Source organism: Capra hircus, chromosome 4 (assembly GCF_001704415.2).
Source record: "Capra hircus breed San Clemente chromosome 4, ASM170441v1, whole genome shotgun sequence".
Taxonomy (NCBI): Eukaryota; Metazoa; Chordata; class Mammalia; order Artiodactyla; family Bovidae; genus Capra; species Capra hircus.
Genome location: NC_030811.1, coordinates 18,577,636 through 18,604,689, shown reverse-complemented (window position 1 = coordinate 18,604,689; position 27,054 = coordinate 18,577,636). Strand labels below are relative to the sequence as shown.

The 27,054-nt window shown below is 37.9% G+C and overlaps 1 protein-coding gene across 2 annotated transcripts in view; it reads left to right on the top strand.

Annotated features, from left to right (window-relative positions):
- Nucleotides 1-20,297, top strand: part of AKR1D1 (aldo-keto reductase family 1 member D1) — a 51,757-nt gene extending 31,460 nt beyond the window's left edge. For both annotated transcript variants that reach the window (XM_005679512.3, XM_018046892.1), the window contains 5 exons: nucleotides 538-660; nucleotides 9,071-9,180; nucleotides 11,384-11,549; nucleotides 17,223-17,305; nucleotides 19,253-20,297. In XM_005679512.3, coding sequence (XP_005679569.1) covers nucleotides 538-660; nucleotides 9,071-9,180; nucleotides 11,384-11,549; nucleotides 17,223-17,305; nucleotides 19,253-19,295 — 525 coding nt within the window. In that variant the 3' untranslated portion in view covers nucleotides 19,296-20,297. The remainder of the gene's footprint in view (nucleotides 1-537; nucleotides 661-9,070; nucleotides 9,181-11,383; nucleotides 11,550-17,222; nucleotides 17,306-19,252) is intronic.

Below are 27,054 nucleotides of genomic sequence, written 5' to 3'. Positions count from 1 at the left end.
TTCCACACACACCAGACACATAAAATTTTCAGGTACTATACCAAAAAGAAAACCTCAACAGATTTTAAGAAATAAAATCACTATTATTGTGCTGGTATATGTTATGAAGGGCTTCCCTGGTGGCTCAGATGGTAAAGAATCTGCCTGCAATGCAGGAGACCTGGGTTTGATCACTGGGTTGGGAAGATCCCCTGGAGAAGGAATGGCAACCCACTCCAGTATTCTTGCCTAGAGAATTCCAGAAACAGAGGAACCTGGTGAGCTACAGTCCATGGGGTCACAAAGAGTCAGATACTGAGAAACTATCACTTTCACGTTCATACATTATGAAAATACAAGGGGAAGGTATGATAAACAATTCCCCCAAATCATTCATTTACAGAATTCCTATTTCCTCCACTTTTCTCTAGTTCACAGAATGCTTATTAACATACCCAGGGACTTTCTTTTTAAAAGAATTCACAGTCACCCTTATAAATGTTTATTCTTGCTTGTGTTGAGGCTTTTTTTCTTGACCCACTGGCTTTTATCCTACAGGCTTTGGAAGCTTGCAAAGATGCTGGCTTGGTGAAATCCCTTGGAGTATCCAATTTTAACCATAGGCAGCTGGAGCTCATTCTGGACAAACCAGGGCTTAAGTATAAGCCAGTCAGCAACCAGGTATGGCACTGACAAGGGAAGGGAGGTGAGGGAGGTGTGGGGGTTGGGAATGTGAGAGAATCCATTACTTAACAGAGGAATCCTGGATTAGGAGTCAGGAAGCCTTGTGGTCACTTTACACACATATCTCATCATTAGGTCCTGGGCAAGTCAATTTATGTCTCTTAAGAAGCAAGATTAGAAACTTCAAGTCCAGGGAAAAGTAACCCAAAATTTTCTGAAGAAAACTATTGAGTGGGAACAAAACCTACCGGATATTGACATCCGCAGTATTTAAAATAATGTAAGATTAGTGCAAATGGCACAGTGGTAAAGAATCCACCTGCCCATGCAAGAGATTTGGGTTTGATCCCTGGGTGAGGAAGATCCCTGTAAATGGCAGCCCACTCCAGTGTTCTTACCGGGAAAGTTTTCATGGACAGAGGAGCCTGGTGGACTACAGTCCACTGAGTTGCAAAGAGCTGGACATAACTGAACAACTGAGTATGCACACAGGCATACTTGGGTTAACCCAAGGAAAACCTACAAATAAATAGAAAATAAGAGATATTGGGCTTCTCTGGTTGTTCAGTGGTTAACAATCCACCTGCCAATGTGGGGTTCATGGGTTTAATCCCTGGTCTGGGAAGATTCCACATGCCTTGGAATAACTAAGCCTATGCCCCCCAACTACTGAATCCCTCACACCTAGAGCCCCTGCTCTGCAACAACAGAAGCCACTGCAATGAGAAGCCTGCGCACTGCAACAAGAAGTAGCTCCCATTCACCCCAAGTAGGGAAAGCCTGTGCAGCAATGGAGACCTAGAACAGTCAAAAGTAAAATAAGCAAGAAGCATCTTAGAAGCAATCTCAAATAAAATAAAAAGCCTAATGTAAACTGATGACAAAGGAATTTATTTTTCAGTAAATAGTGTGGGGAAAATTGATAGTTGTATAATAACAAACATAGATCTTTGCCTCATGCTATACTTCAAAGCGTCCCTTTGAGCAGGAGCTAGAAACAAAGTAAGAAATTATTTGTGAATACTACAAAAGAATTTTAGTTATCTGGAGCTATGGATAGAAAGGGAAGTCATGGGAAAATTATAAAGAATATGAATACATGTAATAGTATAAAAATGTTAAATCCTAAAAATATTAAAAACAAAGAGCAAAGAAAATTAGATGATTATATTTTAAAAATATGATAAGGATTCTTCAATATATGCAAATCAATGTGATACACTATATTACCAAACTAAAAGATAAAAACCATATGATAATCTCAATAGATGCAGAAAAAGCCTTTGACAAAATTCAGTAACCATTTATGATTAAAAATCTTCAAAAAAATGGGCACAGAGGAACTTACCTCAACATGGTAAAGGCCATATATGATAAGCCCACAGCAAACATTATTCTCAATGGTGAAAAACCAAGATCAGGAACAAGGCAAGGGTGTCCACTCTCACCACTGTTATTCAACATAGTTTTGGAAGTCCTAGTTACAGCAATCAGAGAAGAAAAAGAAATAAAAGGAATAAAGTTCAGAAAAGAAGTAAAGCTTTCACTGTTTGCAGATGACATGATACTATACATAGAAAACCCTAAAGGTACTATCAGAAAATTACTAAGGCTAATTAATGAATTTAGCAAACTCACAGGATACAAAATCAATACACTGAAATCACTTGCATTCCCATATACTAACAATGAAAAAACAGAAAGAGAAATTGAGGAAACAATCCCATTCAACATTGCAACAAAAAGAATAAAATCTAAGAATAAACCTAAGGAGAAAAAAGAACTGTATACAGAAAACTATAAGACACTGATGAAAGAAATCAAAGATGACATAAATGGGTGGAGAGATAGTCCATGTTCCTGGGTAGGAAGAATCAATATTGTAAAAATGAGTATACTACCAAGTGCAATCTACAGATTCAATTCGATCCCTATCAAATTGCCAATGGCATGTTTCAGAGAACTAGAACAAAAAAATTCACAATTCATATGGAAACACAAAAGACCCCAAATAGCCAAAGCAGTCTTGAGAAAGAATAATGGAGCTGGAGTAATCAACCTTCCTGATTTCAGATTATACTACAAAGCTACAGTTATCAAGACAGTATGGTACTGACACAAAAACAGAAACATGGACCAATGGAACAAGATAGAAAGTCCAGAAATAAACCAACACACCTGTGGGTACCTTATTTTTTACAAAGGAGGCAAGAATATACAATGGGGAAACAATATACAAAAACAGCCTCTTCAATAAGTGGTGCTGGGAAAACTGGACTGCTACATGTAAAAAAATGAAATTAGGAACACTTCCCAACACCATACACAAAGACAAACTCAAAATGGATTAAAGACCTAAATGTAAGACCAGAAACTATAAAACTCCTAGCGGAAAACATAGGCAGAACGTTGGATGACATAAATCAAAGCAAGATCCTCTATGACCCATCTCCTAGAGTAATGGAAATAAAAACAAAAGTAAACAAGTGGAATCTGATTAAACTTAAAAGCTTTTGCACAGCAAAGGAAACCATAAGCAAGGTGAAAAGACAATGCACAGAATGGAGCAAAATAATAGCAAATGAAACAACTGACAAAGGATGAATTTTCAAAATATACAAGCAACTCATAAATAACTCAATAACAGAAAAACAAACAACCTAATCAAAAAGTGGGAAAAAGACCTAAACATACATTTCTCCAAAGAAGACATACAGATGGCTAACAAACACATGAAAAGATTCTCAACATCGATCATTATTAGAGAACTGCAAATCAAAACTACAATGAGCTATCAACGGCCACCAGTCAGAATGACCATCATCAAGAAGTCTACAAATGATAAATGCTGGAAAGGGTGTGGAGAAAAGGGAGTGCTCTTGCACTATTGGTGGGAATGTAAATTTATATAGCCACTATGGAAGATGGTATGGAGAATCCTTAAAAAATTAGGGATAAAACCACCATGTGACCCAACAATCCCACCCCCAGGCATATATCCTGAGGAAACCAAAATTGAAAAAGATACATGTACCCCAGTGTTCATTGCAGCACTATTTACAATAGCTAGAACATGGAAGCAACCTAGATGTCCATCAACAGATGAATGGATAGGAAGTTGTGGTACGTATACACAATGGAATATTACTTAGCCATAAAAAAGAATGCATTTGAGTCAGTTCTAATGAGGTGGATGAACCTAGAGACTGTTATACAGAGTGAAGTAAAAAGTCAAAAAGAGAAAGATAAATATCGTATACTAACGCATATATACAGAAACTAGAAAGATGGTACCAAAGAATTTATTTGCAGGGCAGCAATAGAGAAACAGACATAGAGAACAGATTTACAGACACAGGAAGAGGGAAGGAGAGGGTGAGATGTATGGAGAGAGTAACATGGAAACTTACATTACCATATGTAAAATAGATAGCCAATGGGAATTTGCTGTATGATTCAGGAAACTCAAACAGGGGCTCTGTATCAATCTGGAGGGGTGAGATAGGGAGGAAGATGCGAGAGTTTCAACAGGGAGGGGATATATGTATAACTATGCCTGATTCATGTTGAGGTTTGACAGAAAACAAAAAAAAATTCTGTAAAGCAATTGTCCTTCAATTAAAAAAAATAAAATTTATAAAGTATTTTTGCTGAAAATTAATTGTTTGAGAACTGAAAAAAATATATAATAGTAAGAGGAGGTCATATCCATATGAGTTAAAAACCTAAAAAATATCAATGAGAAAAAATACTATGGCTCAAAAGAAATGAACAGAAATTCACAGATGACAAATTGCAAGACTGGTAAACATATGAAAAATGTTTAGCTGCACTAGTAATCACAGAAATTTAAATTTAAGTGAAATTTTGTATTATGTATCAAATTCACAAAGTTTTTATTTTATTTTTTAGTATTATGTCCCATGTAAGCAAGTGATGGAATACTGGTAAACTGATTCAACTTTACTGAAAAGCAATTTTGCAATAAGTAGCAGGAACCTTAAAAAATGTTCATTTTTCAAGTTCTAGGAATCTATCCCTGTGGGGGGAAAAAAATCAGACACCCATGTGTCTGTTTATCACAGCACTGTTTATCATGGCAAAAAAAACAACAACAACAAAAAAAGGAAACAACATAAATATGAAAAATTCAAGGAATGTTTAAATAAATTTTAAAACATTTATATGTAAGCTCTCAACAAAAGATGTTGTTGAATCACTTTTGAGGAAAAGAGACATGGCCATGATACTAAGTGGAAAGACCAGGATGCAAAATGTATTACAGTATAAAGGTGATTATATTATTTAAAAAGTACAAATATTGGAAAGAAATATATTCAAATGCTAACTGTGGCTATCTCTGGCTGTGAATTTTACAAGTAAATTCTGTTCTCCTCTTTATGCTTTTCTGTATTTTCAAGTCTTCTGCAGTGAACGTATATTACTCTTATATTCACAACAAAATACTATAATCCACCTTATATATCCTCTTCCCTCTACTTCATAAAACCTTAAGAAGCTGCACTGAAAAATGTTCTTGAATATGGTAAATATTCACATATTGGGATGATGGTGGACTTGTTGGTTGAATTCATTGTTTTTAGAAACTCAAAATAGTTCATAACAGAAAAATGAATCATCACCTACATCATGACAGTAACCCACAGCTAAATAGAAGTGTTGCCACATTTAGAAGTACCACTTCCAAACTGACACTTCAGCTAGTGCTATCAGAAGCTGTCAGGAACAGACAGCAACAAATGTTGCCTCCCTCACTGATCTCAATCCAATCCTTTATTCTAACCAATCCCCTCTGCAGCATATCCTTCCTGCATCCCTAAGAAAAACATTTTGTTATAAAAATGTTGAAATGACAAACAGCTTTCTTCTTACAAATGCACGGAGACAGGTGGTGACTTTTGACCTGAGAATGGGAAAGAATGAAAATTTGACAGTGTGTTTCCTCATGCCAAGCACGAAACACATTGATCTGTTGGCATGAGACTGTTGATTAACTTCACAAACATTTCCTGAAAGAGAAGCAAGGTGTGTAGGAAGATCATAGCCTGAACCTACTCATGTGTTCTGTGCTGTTTGAATATGTCAAATATTGGCACAGAACATATGAGTAGAGCTGGCACAAATCAGAGTGCAGGTCCCCTGGCTACCACCATCACCCTGTGCCCTGGTAGAACCATCTCTTCTCCAGAGACACAAAATGAGCAGCTTTCAACCCAGGAATACAATGAGCATAATGCAGGCTTTGGGCTTCCCAGCTGGCTCAGTGGTAAAGAATCTTCCTACCAATGCAGAGCTATAGGAGACACGAATTTGATCCCTGGGTTGGGAAGATCCCTTGGAGAAGGAATCTTCTCCAGGAAGATTAAGAGAAATGGCAATGCACTCCAGTATTCTTGCCTGGAAAATTCCATAGACAGAGGAGCCTGACGGGCTATAGTCCATGGGGACAGAGTGGACACATTTCATATACAAAGTATACATATCCACAGGTCTTGCATAATTCAAAATTAACATATTTCAAAACTAACTTTCCCAATATTGTTATTGTTGAGTCACTGAGTTGCCTCCAACTCTTTTGAGACTCCACGGACTATAGCCTGCCAGGCTCCTCTAGCCATGGGATTATCCCAGCAAGAATACTGAAATCTGTTGCTATTTCCTGCTCCAGAGAATTTTCCCACCAGTCCAAATCTAACATAAAGTTTGCAAATATTTGTACTTTTCATTGACTTCATGAACAAACTGACACAGAATATAAGCTCACTCTGTACTCATTCTCAGAGCCTGAGCAATCCAAATTTCTTTAGTACTCCCTGTGGCATTCATCTGGAGTAATATTCCTCTGGACTCTGTCCCTGGCTTAGACTGTCTGAAAGTCTTCCTAGTGTCAAGTGGTGCTCTCTCAGCCCAATTCAAAGGGAACTATGGATCTCTCTCAAGCATTTCATTTCATACACAGTTCCATCACATAACTCTAGGAACAAAGGAAAGAAGGGAAGTATGGAGAGACAGAGGAAAGGAAAGGAGAAAGGAAGGAGTAAGGAAAATTTCCAAATTCTTCCATTTTTCCTGATCTTATTCACTATGCCTAAGTCACAAATGTCCTAACACAGAAATTAGTAAATATTTGTTGAGTGTCTTCCACAATGAAGAGAAAATTCAGTGCAGTTTTTCGTGGAAAGACAGAAGAGGTTGGCGTTAATTAATGAAAGGACTTTTGCTATTTTCCTTCATGAATTCTGTCCAGCTTCTTATCTTTACCTTGCAAGATTCTGATATCTATCTAAAACTACAGAATTACCAAAGACTGTTGTAAATACATATGCTATATACACATGTGAATATACATATTTAGGCCAAAGACAGGTAACAGGACTCCAACCTGATTAGAAAGGAGTCTCTGTGGGGAAAACTAAGTGTGTTTGGAACAAGCAGGCAGGCATGAAATTAAGGAATTCATACTTAGACTTTGAGCAATGGAGTGACATGATTTAAAATGTGTTTGGAAACATTAGTGTGCCAATAAGATGAAAAATGGAAGGGAAAGATATTAAAGGGGGAGAGTGATGCTGGGAGTCGAAGAGGATAAAGGAAAGAAACAGACCACCCTTCATATCCTTGGATGCAAATATGGAGGTCCCATTGCAGTACACCATTTCACAGAATGGACTTAAGCATCTGAGGATTTTGGTGTTTGCTGGGGGGTGTTCTGGAACTAATCCTACATAGATACCTAGGGTCTGCTGTACTATGGGCACTATGTGTCACTTTTTAGAATGAAGAAATGTTCCCAAATGCGGGGTCGGGGGGAGTGTCTTAGGGAAAAGGAGAGATCAAGATAATGAGGGGGTAAACTCAACATTAGTAAAACCAAGGTCATGCAATCCAATTCCATCACTTCCTGAGAAATAGAAGGGTAAAAATTTGAAGCAGTTTTCTTGGGCTCCAAAATCACTGTGGACAGTGACTACAGCCATGAAATTAAAAGAAACTTCCTTCTTGAAGAGAAAGTTATGATAAACTTAGATAGCATATTTAAAAGCAGAGACATCACTACTGATAAGGATCTGTATAGTCAAAGCTATGGTTTTTCCAGTAGTCGTGTATGGATGTGAGAGTTGGACAATAAAGATGGCAAGTGCCAAATAATTGATGCTTTTGAATTGTGGTGCTGGAGAAGACTCTTGAGAGTCCTGACAACAGCAAAGAGATCAAACCAGCCAATCCTAGAGGAAATCAACCCTGAATATTCATTGGAAGGGCTGATGCTGAAGATGAAGCTCCAATATTTTGGCCACCCAATGGGAAGAGCCAACTCATTGGAAAAGACCCTGATTCTGGGAAAGGTTAAGAGCAGGAGGAGAAGGGTGCAACAGGGGATGAGATGGCTAGACAGTATCACCAATTCAACGGACATGAATTTGAGCAAACTCTGGGAGATAGTGAAGGACAGCAAAGCTTGGCATGCTGCAGTCCATGGGGTCTGCACAAAGAGTCAGACACAGCTTAGTGACTGAACAACAAAGGAGAAAGAGAAGAAATAAGAGAAACTGCTAGGGGGTAAAAAAAAGGTTGTCAAATTAGATAGACTCACCTCTAAGACCTCTGGTTTACCTTTCTACTTTATCAATAGCATTTTCTTGTGCCTTCTAGAAATGTAACTTGTCAAGTATTTAATATTCCAGGTAGTGAAAATCATAATTATATACTTACAATATTTTAATTAAGTCTTGGTTGATTTTAATTAAAAAGAAAAGAAATACATAGGTCAAAAACTACCATAGTGTTTAAGAAGAAACTTAGAGAAGAACTTTTGTTGACACAAGTGTTTTTAGTGCAGGAATGTTGTCAATAAGATACAGGAAATGAAAGTAGGCCTACACTTAGTGCTGTAAAGAACTCTCCACGAAGAAGACAAAATGCATCTTTAAATTTACTTTTATACACACACTATCTCTTGTGAAAATATTCTTAAATGTTTGATAGTGAGGGATAGCGGGCTTTTGCAACATGTCATTTCTATTTACTAAAACTATAATGTGAACTTGAGACTATGTGTCTGTTATGGAAAATTGAATTTGCTAGAATATTTACTATAAATAACCAAGTCCATTCACTTATAGCTTTAAAGAATGATAGCTGTAAAAATTGAATTTGTTTTCCAGTTATTCTAGGATTAACCCATAGATAGTGACCTTACTAATCTTGTTTTACTTCACCTCACTCATACATAAACAATTTAAACTTCTTTTTTGGGAAGAATATCTAAGATTTGCCTCTCTATCCATACTACTTTGCAATCGATTTTGTTGAATTATTAAAATCTATATAACATTGCATTCATCCACAAGTCCTTAATTTTGTGCTCTTCTCTCCAACCACATAGGTTGAGTGCCATCCATATTTCACCCAGCCAAAACTCTTGAAATTTTGCCAAAAACACGACATTGTCATTGTTGCATACAGCCCTTTGGGAACCTGTAGAGATCCATCCTGGTAAGTTGTTGTGGTCCTTTAATGGACCGGAACCTGGTGGACTGGAGTCAATGATAAGAAAGGAAAAGAGAGAGAGAAAGAGGCTGATATTCCTTGGTTTACGCAGAAAACCAATAAAGCCCTTTGACACAGGGCTTGCATCACTCATGAAGGCATCTGGCGCCCTCTCAAGGGGGGTGAAGGCACAGTACGCCTTCTCGAGAGGGTCTTAGAAGCCTGGGCAGGAGAATGAGCATGATGGGCCTCTGCACTCCAAAGAATTAGGCTGAAAGAGAAAGAGAGAGAGAGAGAGAGAGAGAGAGAGAGAGAGAGAGAGAGAGAGAGAGAGAGAAAGCAAGACACGGGGACCAAAGCTCTGATGGAACAAAGGTGTTTTAGTCAACATGGTGTGGGCATATTTACTGTCTTAACAAGGTAGTTATTCTCAGCAAAGATAAAGATTAAAATTCCAGACTTACAAAACATAGGTGATCCATATTAAAGAGAGAGAGAGTTGTAAACAATCACTTTTACCCTTTGGTTCATAAGAAGGAAGAGGGTACTTACCGCCGTATTGAAAAACTAATGAAGGGAATGCCTGGATTCCTCAGCCCCAGGGAATGCCTGGATTCCTCAGTCCCGGGAGAGGCTTGCCTCTCAATTCCTGAATATTCAGGAATTAATAAGGAACAGAGGATTCCTGACAGATCCAAAACAGCACACAGGAAGCCTCCTGTTAAATGCTTCCTGACAGTAAGTAATGCAGTCTGTCTCCTCAGTAAGTATATTTCCTTTGGAGTATTAGGCTAATGTAAATTGCTTGACTGAAATGACTATTCATCTGTGTGATCTTAAGGAAGTAACAATCTCTTCAAGTCATTCTTCACATATACAAATTACAGCTAACAAAACCTTCCTCACTGAGGTGTAATAATCACTTGGTCTACCTATGAAATTGCCTACCAGTACCTTGATTATTACCTGCCAAAGTAATATTCAGCCATATTCTGAAATTTTTGAATTTTTAAAATCTCTGTATTCAGTGGCAATACTTCTACTGTGATCTCTTCCACAGACTTAAGTAGGAAATTTTCCACTCTGATTTCAAGAGTTGTGCCTCTGCTTCTCCTTCAGTCTTCTTGCCTTTCCCTGTGTGCCTACTTCCAACCCCATTCTCTCTATAAGATCCAGCAAAGAAATATTAGTATTGTTTGCCTTCTGGAAGAGTGGGCTTCCTAGGTGGTGCTAGTTATAAGAACTGCTTGCCAATGCAGAAGATGCATGAGATGTGGATTCAGTCCTTGGGTTAGGAAGATCCCCTGGAGGAGGAAATGGCAACCTACTCCGGTATCCTTGCCTGGGAAATTCCACGGACAGAGGAGCTTGGTAGGCTACAGTCTAAGGGGCCTCAAAAAGTCGGACATGACTGAGCACTCTGGAAGAGGCAGGTCTATGAACATGCCTGTCTTGATCTTCCCATACTAAGCACTAGTCTTCTGAATACTCTGCATTCAGAGAACTTGGTTACAGGTGACCTGAGTGTTTTGGATAGCTTACCAGGTGAAGGTGAGGGGGGATGCTGTCAGAGGAGGAGGGTGATTGATTAACCACCAGTTCTCATTCAGTTCAGTTCAGTCGTTCAGTTGTGTCCGACTCTTTGCAACCCCATGAACTGCAGCACGCCAGGTCTCCCTGTCCATCACCAACTCCCGGAGTTTACCCAAACTCACATCCATTGAGTCGGTGATGCCATCTAACCATCTCATCCTCTGTTGTCCCCTTCTCCTCCTGCCTTCAATCTTTCCCAACATCAGGGTCTTTTCAAATGACTCAGCTCTTCAAATCAGGTGGCCGAAGTATTGGAGTTTCAGCTTCAACATCAGTACTTCCAATGAACACCCAGGACTGATCTCCTTTAGCATGGACTGGTTGGATCTCCTTGCAGTCCAAGAGACTCTCAAGAGTCTTCTCCAACACCACAGTTCAAAAGGATCAATTCTTCTGCACTCAGCTTTCTTTATACTCCAACTCTCACATCCATACATGAATACTGGAAAAACAATAGCCTTGACTAGATGGATCTTTGTTGACAAAGTGATGTCTCTGATTTTTAATATGCTGTTTAGGTTGGTCATAACTTTCCTTCCAAGGAGTAAGCATCTGTTAATTTCATTACTCGGCCTAAATATGATACATGTCTTGATTTCTTTTTTTTTTTTTTAAGGGTGAATGTCTCTGTCCCACCTTTGCTAAAGGATCCATTTCTAAACACACTGGGGAAAAAGTACAATAAAACAGTAGCTCAAATTGTTCTGCGTTTCAACATCCAGCGAGGAGTGGTTGTCATTCCTAAAAGCTTTAACCCTGAAAGGATCAAAGAAAACTTTCAAGTAAGAGAATTGCTTCTGGAAATGTAAAAAGTAGTGTTTTGTATTGTTTTGTATTTTTAAAGAGAATTTTCTGTTCAGATCAATAAGAAAGCTGCAATGACTTCATATGTTATTTTATATTAACTCCTCAACCCATTCCACCCATGTCTGGATTTAATTTTAGCTGAATTTGTGATAGTTTCTAGTAACTCAGGGATTGCTTTGCTGCTTCTATGCGATCTAGCTCCTTTATTCCTTCTGTTTCCTTACCTATTGACTCTGGACACAACTGTCTCCCTTCTCTGTCAGCACAGCAGGAATAGAAGGTATAAAATTTGAAATTCATAGTAGTCAACTTTCCACCTTCTTAATAGCTCTAGAAAAAGTTGGGGACAAATTCGGAAATTATTGAAGATGATCATTTAGACTTCATGAATGCCAGTTCAGTTCAGTCTCTCAGTTGTGTCTGAATCTTTGCGACCCCATGAACTGCAGCATGCCAGGCCTCCCTGTCCAACACCAACTCACAGAGTCCACCCAAACCCATGTCCATTGAGTCTGTGTTGCCATCTAACCGTCTAATCCTCTGTCATCCCCTTTTCCTCATGTCCTCAATCTTTCCCAGCATCAGGGTCTTTTCAAATGAGTCAGCTCTTCGCATCAGGTGGCTTCAGCTTCAACATCAGTCCTACCAATGAACACCCAGGGCTGATCTCCTTCAGAATGGACTGGTTGGATCTCCTTGCAGTCCAAGGGACTCTCAAGAATCTTCTCCAACACCACAGTTCAAAAGGCTCAGTTCTCTGCCCTCAGCTTTTTTTATAGTCCAACTCTCACATCCCTACATGACTACTGGAAAAACCATAGCCTTGACTAGACAGACCTTTTTTGACAAAGTGATGTCTCTGCTTTTTAATATGCTGTCTAGGTTGTTCATAACTTTCCTTCCAAGGAGTAAGCATCTTTTAATTTCATGGCTGCAATCACCATCTGCAGTGATTTTGGAGCCTAGAAAAATAAAGTCAGCCACTGTTTTCCCATCTATCTGCCATGACATGATGGGACTGATGCCATGATCTTCATTTTCTGATGTTGAGCTTTAAGCCAACTTTCTCATTCTCCTCTTTCACTTTCATCAAGAGGCCCTTTAGTTCTTCTTTACTTTCTGCCATAAGGGGGGTGTTATCTGCAACTCTTAGGTTATTGATATTTGTCCCGGCAATCTTGATTCCAGCTTGTGCTTCCTCCAGCCCAGCATTTCTCATGATGTACTCTGCATACAAGTTAAATAAGCAGGGTGACAATATACAGCCTTGATGTACTCCTTTTCCAATTTGGAACCAGTCTGTTGTTCCATGTCCAGTTCTAACTGTTCTTCCTGACCTGCATATAGGTTTCCCAAGAGGCAGGTCTGGTAGCCTGGTATTCCCATCTCTTTCAGAATTTTCCACAGTTTATTGCGATCCACACAGTCAAAGGCTTTGGCATAGTCAATAAAGCAGAAATAGATGTTTTTCTGGAACTCTCTTGCTTTTTCCATGATCCAGCAGATGTTGGCAATTTGATCTCTGGTTCCTCTGCCTTTTCTAAAACCACCTTGAATATCTGGAAGTTCGTGGTTCATGAACTGCTGAAGCCTGGCTTGAAGAATTTTGAGCATTACTTTACTAGAATGTGTGATGAGTGCAACTGTGTAGTAGTTTGAGAGTTCTTTGGCACTGCCTTTATTTGGGATTGGAATGAAAACCGACCTTTTCCAGTCCTGTGGCCACTGCTGAGTTTTCCAAATTTGCTGGTATATTGAGTACAGCATTTTCACAGCATCATCTTTCTGGATTTGAAATACCTCCACTGGAATTCCTTCACCTCCACTAGCTTTGTTCATAGTGATGCTTCCTAAGGCCCACTTGACTTCACATCCAGGATGTCTGGCTCTAGGTGAGTGATCATACCATCGTGATTATCTGGGTCATGAAGATCTTTTTTGTATAGTTCTTCTGTGTATTCTTGCCACCTCTTCTTAATATCTTCTGCTTCTGTTAGGTCCATATCATTTCTGTCCTTTATTGAGCCCATCTTTGCATGCAATGTCCCCTTGGTATCTCCAATTATCTTGAAGAGATCTCTAGTCTTTTCCGTTCTATTGTTTTCCTCTATTTCTTTGCATTGATTGCTGAGGAAGGCTTTCTTATCTCTCCTTGCTATTCTTTGGAACTCTGCCTTCAGATGCTTATATCTTTCCTTTTCTCCTTTGCTTTTCACTTCTCTTCTTTTCACAGCTATTTGTAAGGCCTCCTCAGACAGCCGTTTTGCTTTTTTGCATTTCTTTTCCATGGGGATGGTATCTCCTGTACAATGTCATGAACCTCCGTCCATAGTTCATCAGGCACTCTATCAGATCTAGTCCCTTAAAAAAATCTATTTCTCACTTCCACTGTATAGTTACAAGGGATTTGATTTAGGTCATACCTGAATGATATAGTTGTTTTCTGCACTTTCTTCAACTTAAGTCTGAATTTGGTAATAAGGAGTTCATTATCAGAGCCACAGTCAGCTCTCAGTCTTGTTTTTCCTGACTGTATAGAGCTTCTTCATCTTTGGCCTCAAGGACTATAATCAATCTGATTTTGGTGTTGACCATCTGGTGATGTCCATGTGTAGAGTCTTCTCTTGTGTTGTTGGAAAAGGGTGTTTGCTATGACCAGTGCTTTCTCTTGGCAGAACTCTATTAGCATTTGCCCTGCTTCATTCTGTACTCCAAGGCCAAATTTGCCTGTTACTCCAGGTGTTTCTTGACTTCCTACTTTTGCATTCCAGTCCCCTATAATTAAAAGGACATCTTTTTTGGGGCGTTAGTTCTAGAAGTCTTGTAGATCTTCATAGAACCGTTCAACTTCAGCTTCTTCAGTGTTACTAGTCAGGGCATAGACTTGGATTACCATGATATTGAATGGTTTGCCTTGGAAACAAACAGAGATCATTCTGCCGTTTTTGAGACTGCATCCAAATACTGTGTTTTGGACTCTTTTTTTGACTGTGATGGCTATTCCATTTCTTCTAAGAGATTTTTGCCCACAGTAGTAGATATAATGATCATCTGAGTTAAATTCACCCATTCCAGTCCCTCTTAGTTCGCTGATTCCTAGAAAGTTGATGTTCACTCTTGCCATGAATGCCAACCTCCTTTATTTCCTCTATAAGTAATCTGTAACCATCATTATAAATTATAGATTAGAAAATATGTCACTAAACAATGGAGTAATTAGTTTACCATGCTACTCCCAAAGAATAACTGCTAGGCATTAATAAATGCAGCTATAGAAAATTACCATGTAAAGTTAATCATTACCCATCAGTTGATAATTAAAATCTCAAAAGTAAGTTGTTTTTTGTCTTACTCATAAAGATAAAAATGAGACAGTATTTACCCCCTCAGATAGGGAAATAATCAGAATGCTGAAAATATGTGGGAAAACAGGCATTTTCATATAATGCTGTCAGAAATACTAATTTGGAGAAAGACCTTTTCCCAGCTCCATCAAAATTCAAATATATATATATATATATATATATATATATATATATATCTCCACTGACCCAACAATCTCTCCCTATAGATACATTTGCATGTTTATGTGCATGTATACAGATGTTTATTACAGCATACTTTATCAGCTAAAAAAAAACTGGGAACAATTTTCAGTAGGATCTTGGAAAACAAAATATGATTTATTTGTGCAATGAAAGATTATATAGCCATTTTTCTGTATTTTTCTTTTTTAAAGAACTCTATTGAGGTTAAATTGAAATGCAATGAACTGAACATAAAGTGTAAAATTGGAAAAGTTTTGACATATGTACACATCCATGAAACCACCACAATCAGTGGAATAAACATCTCTAGTATCTCCAACAGTCTCTTTAGGCCCCTTTAGAATCTATTCCTCCTGGTCCCCAAGCCCAAGCCAAGTAATGATTTGTTTTCTATCCCTAAAGACTAGTTTGCACTTCCTAGAATGTCATAGAAATGAATTTACATAGTATGTGTGCCTTTATATCCATTTTTAAATAGTAAAGTGAAACTATAAATACCGATGTGGGAAGACATCCATATTAGATAATTATTTTCAGGGCTTTTGTGCTACCACATGAAGGAATGCAATTCAAACTTACCAAAGAAAAAAAGATACAATTTACTGACTCTCATAACTAGAAAATTCATGGATAGATCAGACATGATTGGACAGAGCTATTCAAATGATTTATAAAAGAATTGAGTTCTCCCCACCCCCTTTCTCCATATGATGGCACACACAGTCCAGGTTAATCTATTACTCATGTTTAGTAAGGACAATCACAGAGAAAGGCTTCTATCTCTTATCAATCCCTGCTTGTCCCTTTATGGGTCATTGCTACCCTCATAATAATCAGTGTCCAATGAACCAGATACCTTGATTGGTCCCCTGAGGGTCATCCCTTTTCCTGTGCTAAAGGAGGTGATGTCATGTGACAGATAGCCACTCTCAGTGGGGGAAGGTGTTAAGGAGAAAGGAAACTTGTAAGGATTTATTTTTTAAGTGATTTCTTCATGACTGTTTTATGTTATAATAAAATTCCTTATACAATCTCATAAGCTCTAATACTTGGATAATAAATAATCAAAGGAAAGAATGCTCTGAAAAGACCACTTGGAAATGATCCTTGGGGAAGTGACAAAGTAAATCATACATATCTATATGATGGATGCAGTGGCTAGATGGTCTATATATTTTGACAGAAGAGATCACCCAGACATATTATGCGAATGAGATAAAGCTGCAGAATGATAAAAATATGATACAATTCTTGCATTTTGCTCTTGGTGTGCTGAATGTTTGGAAGGAATCTGTAGGAAGGAGACTAGGATTGATGTGATGGATATCAACGCACTTTTTTGTTTTTTCTACTCCATACATGTTGATGTGCTTCTATAGTCTTTCATTTACAAAGAAGTCTTTCATTTTTTTAATATATTTATGTATTATATAATTAAAATTTATTAATGTAAATTACTAAAATAAATACTTTTTAGAAAGATACAAGAGTAATAGAAGATAGATTGTAAACAGATAAGCCAAGTGCTAAAAATAAAAATAAGCTAAAACAAACTATTTAAACGTTCATAAAGGACCATCATAAAACCAATGTATAAAGTGTATAAGCTAAAAAGAAAATAAAACAATGAAAATGTAAAAGACATTAAAAGTGATGAAAGAATTAACAGGATGAAATAAAGCAAATTAAAAGTTAAAAAAATACATAAGCAAATTTAGAGACCAAGGAATATTTTTGTAAAAAAAAAAAAAAAAGTGCATGAAGGTCACTGTCCAGACTCAAAAGCTCAGCATCTTATACCAAAGTAGCAAGAATTCCTTACTTCTAGAATTTCAGGAAATGTTCTGAATGCATATTGTTTCAGAACACTTGAAATTTGTTGCAAGATGTCCCCAGCAGGATTGTCTTAAAGACCAAGGGCAGAAAGAATTCCGGCTCCCTATAGGTGGAGTGGCCTCCCAGCACCTGCCTAGTTCCTCTAGGACATTTTCAGAGATGCCCATAAATCTTTGAAGGGCTCTCACTGCTGGCCCCTCCCCCAGATCCCAAGCTCGACTCATCTTCTATTCCAAATGTGTTTTTTTGTTTCTGTTATTTCAGATCTTTGACTTTTCTTTCACTGAAGAAGAAATGAAGGACATTGAAGCCTTAAATAAAAACATCCGCTATGTGGAATTGCTCATGTGAGTTCTGGGGGATCATGAATTAGTTCCTGCCCAGTGGTGCTGGGTTGTCAAGAGTCAACCAACAGGCTCTTAGAAATCAGGACCATGTCCACAGAAGGAACAAGGGTAAAGGCCGGTGGGCAGCATGTCCTGGATTAGGAGCTTCATACAAACCTACATTTTTATTTAAAAGAAGAATTCTGGCATTTAGGACATTTCCATTGGTTAGGTTAAGGCATAACAGGTTAAAGACAGTGAGGAGAAATAAGTCACTGCGTTCATATGTTAATACAACAGTGGCATATTCAAACAACGTATTTATTTCTTCCTTAAAAATCAAAGTGGGCACAAATTAGAGCAAAGTTGTCAGCAAGAACAATTCTTGGGAAAGAGGCATGAGAGTGTAGCAGAAAGAGCACCAAGTTGGGAGACAAGAAACAAGTTTTAGACCAACGTTTGTCTATAAGAGTTGGAGTATCTGGTTTACCTATTGCCTGACTTGAAAGAAAGTGAAAGTGAAAGTGAAGTTGCTGTCGTGTCCGACACTTTGCGACCCCATGGACTGTAGCCCACCAGGCTCCTCCATCTATGGAATTTTCCAGGCAAGAGTACTGGAGCGGGTTGCCATTTCCTTCTCCAGGGTATCTTCCAGACCCAGGGATGGAACTCAGATCTTCCGCATTGCAGGCAGACATTTTACCGGCTGAGCCACCAGGGAAATTGCCTGACTGCCCACAGAAAAATTCCTTCAAAATGTTGCCAAGTTCACCTATCAACAGAAATAACCTTTTAATCTCTGAATATTATAGAGCCTTAAAAATTAAAAAATAGTTCACGCATATATACATGTATATATTTGTATACACACATACCTTTTTTCTTAATAATCATTCATTAATATTTCCAGTTCTTGAAATCATATGGATACTAATCTTCTTTTTACAATCTTCTCTTTAAGTGAGCATTTTTTAAATGCTAACTAAGATGGTTCATATAGTTTGGGCACTTATCTTATTGGTCTCACTATTTTTCATGAGTCAGAAACTGCTGACTATGCTAATACTGAATTTCTAAATCAATTTCTGAATTAATAAAACAGCTTTCTAATGTGAATTTTCCAAGGGAAGAAATTAATTGACATCAAAAAGCACCTCCAGAACAAAAAGTAAACACAAACACGTAACTAACAAACATTTATAGGTTAATTAACAGGTCTCAAAGATAAACTATTTCTATTGAATAAATATCTAAATTAAAAAGAGATAGTAAGAGACAAAATCCACCAATGTGTTGCTATTTTTACAGTTGGTTGGTGACATTAATTGGTTTGACATTTGACATTTTTCATACCTAGTTCTAGCAACACTGTGAAAATAACTCATTGCACCAGGAAATAACTAGAAAAATCAGCAAGGAGAAACAAAGATTGATTAAAAAAATATATCATTTAGAAATGCTGGGTCCCAGTTCTTCTATTTTTAATCTGGGTGAACTTTGAGAGCCTTTTTGGTTTTGTTTAATATTTTATTGACAATTTAAAGCACATAATACTTACAGAGAACTAAATCTTAGGTGTGTTTCAGAACAGGCATACACACTGTAGTCCTTTTATAGACTGTTTCACCATTATTCTTGCCTGAAGAATCCCATGGACAGAGGAGCCTGGCAGGCTACAGTCCAAAGAGATGCAAAGATTTACACATGACTGAGCACATATACACACACAGCCTTCCTCTACCCACCCCCTATTCCACACACACACCTACACCAGAGTGCTATCTGGGGCTTCAGTAAAAGGCGCTAGCTTGAGAGGAACCTTGGGCGGAAGCTGGGCACAAAATGAAAATGGAATGAGTAAGAGAAAAGAGGGAGTGGTTGGTGAAATTATCAAAGGATGCTAGTAATACACACAGATGTGCAACATTAGAAGTGAACTTTTCCCCTTTGGGGGAATTGTTTTGGCAGGTGGCGTGACCATCCCGAATACCCATTCCATGATGAATACTGACTTCAGAGAACTCCACAGCAGATATTTTCCCTTCTACGTGTGCTAGGACCTTTGGGTTGGTGGTTGCTCCAGCCATGGAAATGGCTTACTATCTTCAGATCAAGTGGTGATAGAGATATTTAACTTGTGTGTAGTGTTAGCGACTTTGATTTAACTATGTGGGGCTGGGGGGAAGTTTAAATCTATTGAAATAACTGTTGGAAATTATCAGCTAATGTTTTATTAAATCAGTGTCTTCTGGGTTTCAGACAGATAAACATTAGGCTTTAGAAAAGACTTCAGAAGTAACATATGAGGATAATAACTCATGAATTTCGATACTGCTGTCGTGGATAGTCTGAGTTCTTCAGCTGTTAACAGGGCAGGAAGAGGACAGCGAGCTAGACCATGCCAGCGTGCTGGCAGTGGGCTTGATGATTTGAACCACTGACTGTAATATAGACACAGTCAAGTTAAGATCCACACATGCACTATTAATGAGGAAGTGATTTATCTTATCTTGAGTAGAGAGAGAGGGCTAAGCATAGTAAAATCTTAAAAGAGCTAATTTAACACCAGAGCAGTTAACAAAGCCATACTGATTTGGTTGTCTGTTTCCATCCAGTGTGTTTGTGTAGCTTTTATCCAGCTTGAGAGATGGATAGTTGGTGGTTCTCTCGCATGCTTTAAAGGACCTCAGGTTCAACAAGCTAGTGATCCATGATACCACTGCCTATCACTCTTGTCCCCATTCATTATACAACTGCCATTGTGCAAAGTGACTTGAGACAACCAATAGAAATAAAACTCTGTTTTATAAAATAGCCCACAGACTATTATTTCAAAATAAGTCATAAAAAAAGAAAGTGTTAGGAAACATATTGAAAGAAGATTCATTAGACTTAAGACTTTGACAGTTATTGGGATAAGTGAATTTTGAGAAAGTAGCAAGTTCAAAAGAATATTGATAATTTTACTGTATGTAAATTTTTAAGTGAATAAAAAGATTATTAGAATTCCATAGTAGAGATGTACCTGTTTTCAATCCACCCAGAGCAATCTATTTTATTCATATTAAGTCATTCTCACAGGGCAAAAGAGCTCTTTAAAACTTCAAGACAAACTTATGTTTGTCCAAGGCCAATTGCTTATAGGTAATCTTCTATGACCTGAAGACATACATTTCTGAGGAATTATCACTTAAAAAAATTGATCTTTACTTATTGTTTCCACTAATTCTAAAATTTACAATGCTATTCTGAAATAACTTGTTCATAAGAAATAATAAAAATGATGATTTATTCTAGCACATGAATCTCTATTTTGTTGCTTGAGGTGGGTGGGGAGAGTCATCTGAATTCATTTAAATTAAAGACCTTTGACTGAATTCCTACTATACATTTAGCACTGGGAACATAGGGAAGAAAAAGGAATACTGTAAGGAAAGAAGAGAAACTCAATTCCTGATTCCTATTGTCAAAATTCTTCAAAATACTTTAGGGGACTGGTGTGGAAGAAGAACCACACCTATCACACCAATTTTTAAAGATAGGCACTGGAAAAGAGCCCCACTATTTGTCTGGGAAAACATATTGGGTTGTCCAAAAATTTTGTTAATATTTTTCCATAACATCTAATGCAAAAATCCAAATGAAATTTTTGGACAACCCAATGTTTCTAGATTGAAAGAGGGAAACCTCTCTTAGTCTAAATAGAAATAGAGGAAAAAAGCGTTGGAGACAGAAAACAGATCAGGAAAGAGTGATGGTCTACATGAGTTTCTGCATGTCACTTCTCTATTCACTTGACTCCTTCCCATCTATTTTGGAGTAAATTGTATCCCCCAGAATTTATATGAAGTCCTAGCCCTCAGTACCTCAGAACGTGACCTTATTTGGAAATAGGATCATTACATATGTGATTAGGTAAGATGAGGTCATACTGGAGTAGGGAAGGCCCTAATCCAATATGACAGGTGTCCTATAAAAAGGGGAAATTTGGAAACAGAAAACACGCAGGGAGAGCATCATCTACAGACAGCAGCAGGGATCAGGGTGATGTTTTTACAAAGATGTCCAGCAAACCACCAGAAGCTAGGTGAGAGGCTTGGGTCAGATTCTCCCTCAGAACCCTCAGAAAGAACCAGCACTGCCAACACCTTGATCTTGAAGGTGAAGTTCTGGCCTCTAGAACTGTAAGACAATACATTTCTATTAAATGTCTCTGGTTTGTGGCACTTTGTTCAAGCAGCCACAGCAAACAAATACATCATCTCTCTATCAAGTTTTCCAACCTCTCAAGTTGACAGCATCAATAAAAATGGCCTTAGTCAATGCTTAACTGAGCTCAAATATTGATGACCAATGCTTTTTACCTTCTTGGAGACCTTTGCAACCCCAGAGATGTTTGTTAATCCAAATCAATCTCTGTCCTAATCAGAGGTCTCTAATGGAATATGGAGTAAGATAAATCAATAGTTACATAACTTGACTAGAAAAGGACAGGAGGCCAAGACCATGTCAACTGATCCATAAAAACACATGGACGGGAACAGCAAGGACACTCTGCCCCAGCCTGCTAAAAGTTTTTTGTTTGCCCGTGACTGTTCTCCTTGGAGGGCCTCCCCCAAGCACTATCTTCCATAGATAATGATACAGAGGTTAGTGGAAGAAAACACGAGAGGCACATAGGCACCTACCCCAAGTCTGCACGCTTCAGCACTGTGACGCGTTGCACAATTCATGACCACAGTTGTGGGAATTCAAAGGTTGAGATTCTAAATTAATATTCTAATAAATCCCAGATTCTAAATTTACCTGAAACTCCTTTAAAATTTTCAGCTCTCATTGGGTACTTCAGTTTCTGACCATTGCAGACTAGTAACGAACAAAGCTAGTGGAGGTGATGGAATTCCAGTCGAGCTATTTCAAATCCTGAAAGATGATGCTGTGAAAGTGCTGCACTCAATATGCCAGAAAATTTGGAAAACTCAGCAGTGGCCACAGGACTGGAAAAGGTCAGTTTTCATTCCAATCCCAAAGAAAGGCAATGCCAAAAATGCTCAAACTACTACACAATTGCACTCATCTCACACGCTAGTAAAATAATGCTCAAAATTCTCCAAGCCAGGCTTCAGCAATACGTGAACCATGAACTTCCAGATATTCAAGCTGGTTTTAGAAAAGGCAGAGGAACCAGAGATCAAATTGCCAACATCCGCTGGATCATGGAAAAAGCAAGAGAGTTCCAGAAAAACATCTATTTCTGCTTTATTGACTATGCCATAGCCTTTGACTGTGTGGATCACAACAAACTGTGGAAAATTCTGAAAGAGATGGGAATACCAGAACACCTGACCTGCCTCTTGAGAAATCTGTATGCAGGTCAGGAAGCAACAGTTAGAACTGGACATGGAACAACAGACTGGTTCCAAATAGGAAAAGGAGTACATCAAGGCTGTATATTGTCACCTTGCTTATTTAACTTATATGCAGAATACATCATGGGAAACGCTGGGCTGGAGGAAGCACAAGCTGGAATCAAGATTGCCAGGAGAAATATCAATAACCTCAGATATGCAGATAACACCACCCTTATGGCAGAAAGTGAAGAGGACCTAAAAAGCCTCTTGATGAAAGTGAAAGAGAAGAGTGGAAAAGTTGGCCTAAAGCTCAACGTTCTGAAAATGAAGATCATGGCATCTGGTCCCATCACTTCATGGGAAATAAATGGGAAAACAGTGGAAACAGTGGCAAACTATTTTTCGGGGCTCCAAAATCACTGCAGATAGGAATTGCAGCTATGAAATTAAAAGACGCTTTCTCCTTGGAAAGAAAGTTAGGACCAACCTAGATAGCATATTGAAAAGCAGAGATATTACTTTGCCACCAAAGGTCCGTCTAGTCAAGGCTATGGTTTTTCCTGTGGTCATGTATGGATGTGAGAGTTGGACTGTGAAGAAAGCTGAGTGCCAAAGAATTGATGCTTTTAAACTGTGGTGTTGGAGAAGACTCTTGAGAGTCCCTTGGACTTCAAGGAGATCCAACCAGTCCATCCTAAAGATCAGTCCTAGGTGTTCATTGGAAGGACTGATGCTGAAGCTGAAACTCCAATCCTTTGGCCACCTGATGCGAATAGTTGACTCATTGGAAAAGACCTTGATGTTGGGAGGGATTGAGGGCAGGAGGAGAAGAGGACGACAGAGGATGAGATGGCTGGATGGCATCACCGACTCGATGGACATGAGTTTGAGTGAACTCCGGGAGTTGGTGATGGACAAGGAGGACTGAACTGAACTGAACTACACAGAATGAGGATTCTTGTATTGAGATTTATATATAAGACTATTCCATAGTTTTCTTTGTGTATACTTTTTGTTTCTTTTAAAATTAGTATTTAACTAACTTTTAAAAATTAGTTTCTTTTTAATTCAGTTCAGTTCAGTCACTCAGTCGTGTCCGACTCTTTGCAACCCCATGAACCACAGCACGCCAGGCTTCCCTGTCCATCACCATCTCCCGGGGTTCACTCAGACTCATGTCCATCGAGTCAGTGATGCCATCCAGCCATCTCATCCTCTGTCGTCCCCTTCTCCTCCTGCCCCCAATCCCTCCCAGCATCAGAGTCTTTTCCAATGAGTCAGCTCTTCACATCAGGTGACCAAATTACTGGAGTTTCAGCTTTAGCATCATTCCTTCCAAAGAAATCCCAGGGCTAATCTCTCAGAATGGACTGGTTGGATCTCCTTGCAGTCCAAGGGACTCTCAAGAGTCTTCTCCAACACCACAGTTCAAAAGCATCAATTCTTTGGCTCTCAGCTTTCTTCACAGTCCAACTTTCACATCCATACATGACCACTGGAAAACCACAGCCTTGGCTAGATGGACCTTAGTCGGCAAAGTAATGTCTCTGCTTTTGAATATACTATCTAGGTTGGTCATAACTTTTCTTCCAAGGAATAAGCATCTTTTAATTTCATCGCTGCAGTCACCATCTGCAGTGATTTTAGGTTATTTATTTGAGACTTTTCTCATTTCCTGAGGTAAGATTGTATTGCTATAAACTTCTCTCTTAGGACTGCTTTTGTGCATCCTATAGGTTTGGGAACATTGTGCTTTCATTTGTCTCTAGGTTTTTGTTTTTTTTTTAATTTCCTCTTTGATTTCTTCAGTGATCCATTGTTTGTTTATTAGCATATTGTTTAGCCTCCATGTGTTTGTGTTTTTTACAGTTTCTTATAGTTTATTTCTAATCTCATAGTGTTGTGGTCCGAAAAGATGCTTGATATGATTTCAGTTTTCTCAAGTTTATCAAGGCTTAATTTATGACCCAAGGTGTGATCTGGCCTGGAGAATATTCTGGGTGCACTTGGGAAGAAAGTGTATTCTGCTGCTGATTCTATCACAGTTGTGCCCCTCCTACCATCTGGTCATGGCTTCCCCTTTGTCCTTGGATGTAGAGTGTCTTTTTTGGTAGGTTCCAGTGTTTCTTTGTCAACGGTTGTTCAGCAGTTAATCATGATTCCAGAGTTCTCATAAGAACAGGTGAGCACACATCCTTCTACTCTGCCATCTTGCTATGCAGCTCTCTTAGGGACTTCCCTGATTTCTTTCCTTTTGCTAATTTTAGGTTTTGTTTGTTCTTCTTTCTCTACTTGTTTTAGACGTGAGGTTCAGTTCAGTTATTTTATTGCGCATCCTATAGGTTTGGGAACATTGTGCTTTCATTTGTCTCCAGGTTTTTTTTTTTTTTAAATTTCCTCTTTGATTTCTTCAGTGATCCATTGTTTGTTTATTAGCATATTGTTTAGCCTCCATGTGTTTGTGTGGTGTCAGTTATAGCTTTTCCATAAAACAATAGCAAAGATCAATGATACTAAAACCTGGTTCTTTGAAAAGATAAACAAAATTGATAAACCTTTAGCCAGGCTCATCAAGAAAAAAAAGGAGAGGACTCAGGTCAATAAAATTAGAAATGGAAAAGCTATAACTGACACCACAGAAACACAAAGGATCGTATGAAACCACTGTATGTCAATATAAACCACTGTATGTCAATAAAATGGACAACCTGGAAGAAATGGTCAAATTCTTTGAAAGTTACAATCTCCCAAGACTGAACCAAGAATAAATAGAAAATATGAACAGACCAATCACAAGCACTGAAATTAAAACTGATTTAAAAACTCCAAATGGATTCATGTTGACGTGTAGCAGAACCAATACAGTATTGTAAAGTAAAAAAAAATTTTTTAATTTGAAAAATATTTTAAAAAGGGAAGGAGCATATATTTATTTATGTCTGATTCACATTGTTTTATGGCAGAAACCAATGCAATGTTGTAAAGCAATTAGCAATTATCCTCCAATTAAACTTAAAAAATAAATAAAATATAAAAAAATAAAAACTCCAAACAGATGCCCAGGATCTGATAGCTTCACAGGTAAATTCTATCAAACATTTAGAAAAGAGCTAACATTTACTCTTCCAAAACTGCTCCAAAAAATTTCAGAGGAAGAAAAACTCCCAAACTCATTCTATGAGGCCACCATCACCCTGATAACAAAACCAGACCACAAAAAAAGATATCACAAAAAAGAAAATAACAGTCCAATATCACGATGACATAGATGCAAAAATCCTCAACAAAATACTAGCAATCTGAATCCAACAATACATTAAAAAGATCATACACCACAATCAAGTGGGATTTATCCAGAGGATGCAAGGATTTTTCAGTATCCACAAACCAATCAGTGTGATACATCAAATCAACAAACAACAACTGAGGAATAAAAACCATATGATTATCACAATAGATTCAGAAAAAGCTTTAGACAAAATTCAACACCCATTTATGATTAAAAAAACAAACCTCCAGAAAGTGGGGATAGAGGAATTTATCTCAACATAATAAAGGCCATATACAACAACCCTACAGCTAACATCATACTCAATGGTGAAAAGCTAAAAGCATTTCTGCTAAGATTAGGAACAAGACAAGGATATCCACTCTTGCCACTTTTATTCAACATAATTTTGGAATTCTTAGCAATGACAATTAGAGAAGAGAAAGAAATAAAAGGAATCCAAATTGGAAAAGAAGTTAAGTTGTCATTGTTTGCAGATGACATGATACTATACAAAGAAAATCCTAAAGATACTTCAAGAAAACTGCTAGAGCTCATAAATGAATTTGGTAAAGTTTTAGGTTATGAAATTAATACACAGAAATCTGCTGCATTTCTATATACTAACAATGAAAGATCAGAAATAGAAATTCAAAAAGCAATTACATTTACCATTGCATCAAAAGGAATAAAATGCCTAGGAATAAACATACCTAAGGACACAAAATATCTGTACTCCAAAAACTGTAAGACGCTGATAAAAGAAATTGAAGACAACACAAACGGATAAAGAGATATGCCATGTTTGTGGGTTGAAGGAACAATATTGTCAAAATGACTGTATTACACAAGGCCATCTACAGATTCCATGCAATCCTTATCAAATTACCAATGGCATTTTTCTCAGAACTAGAACAAAAAATTCTTTAACTCTGTATGGAGACACAAGAGACCCAAAATAGTCAAAACAATCTTGAGAAAGGGAAACAGAGCTGGAGGAGTCAGGCTCCTTGACTTCAGATTATACTACAAAGGTATAGTCATCAAAATAGTATAGTACCAGCACAAAAATAGAAATATAGATCATTGGGGCAGGATACAAAGTCCAGAAATAAACCCACACACTTATGGTCAGTTAATCTATGATGAAG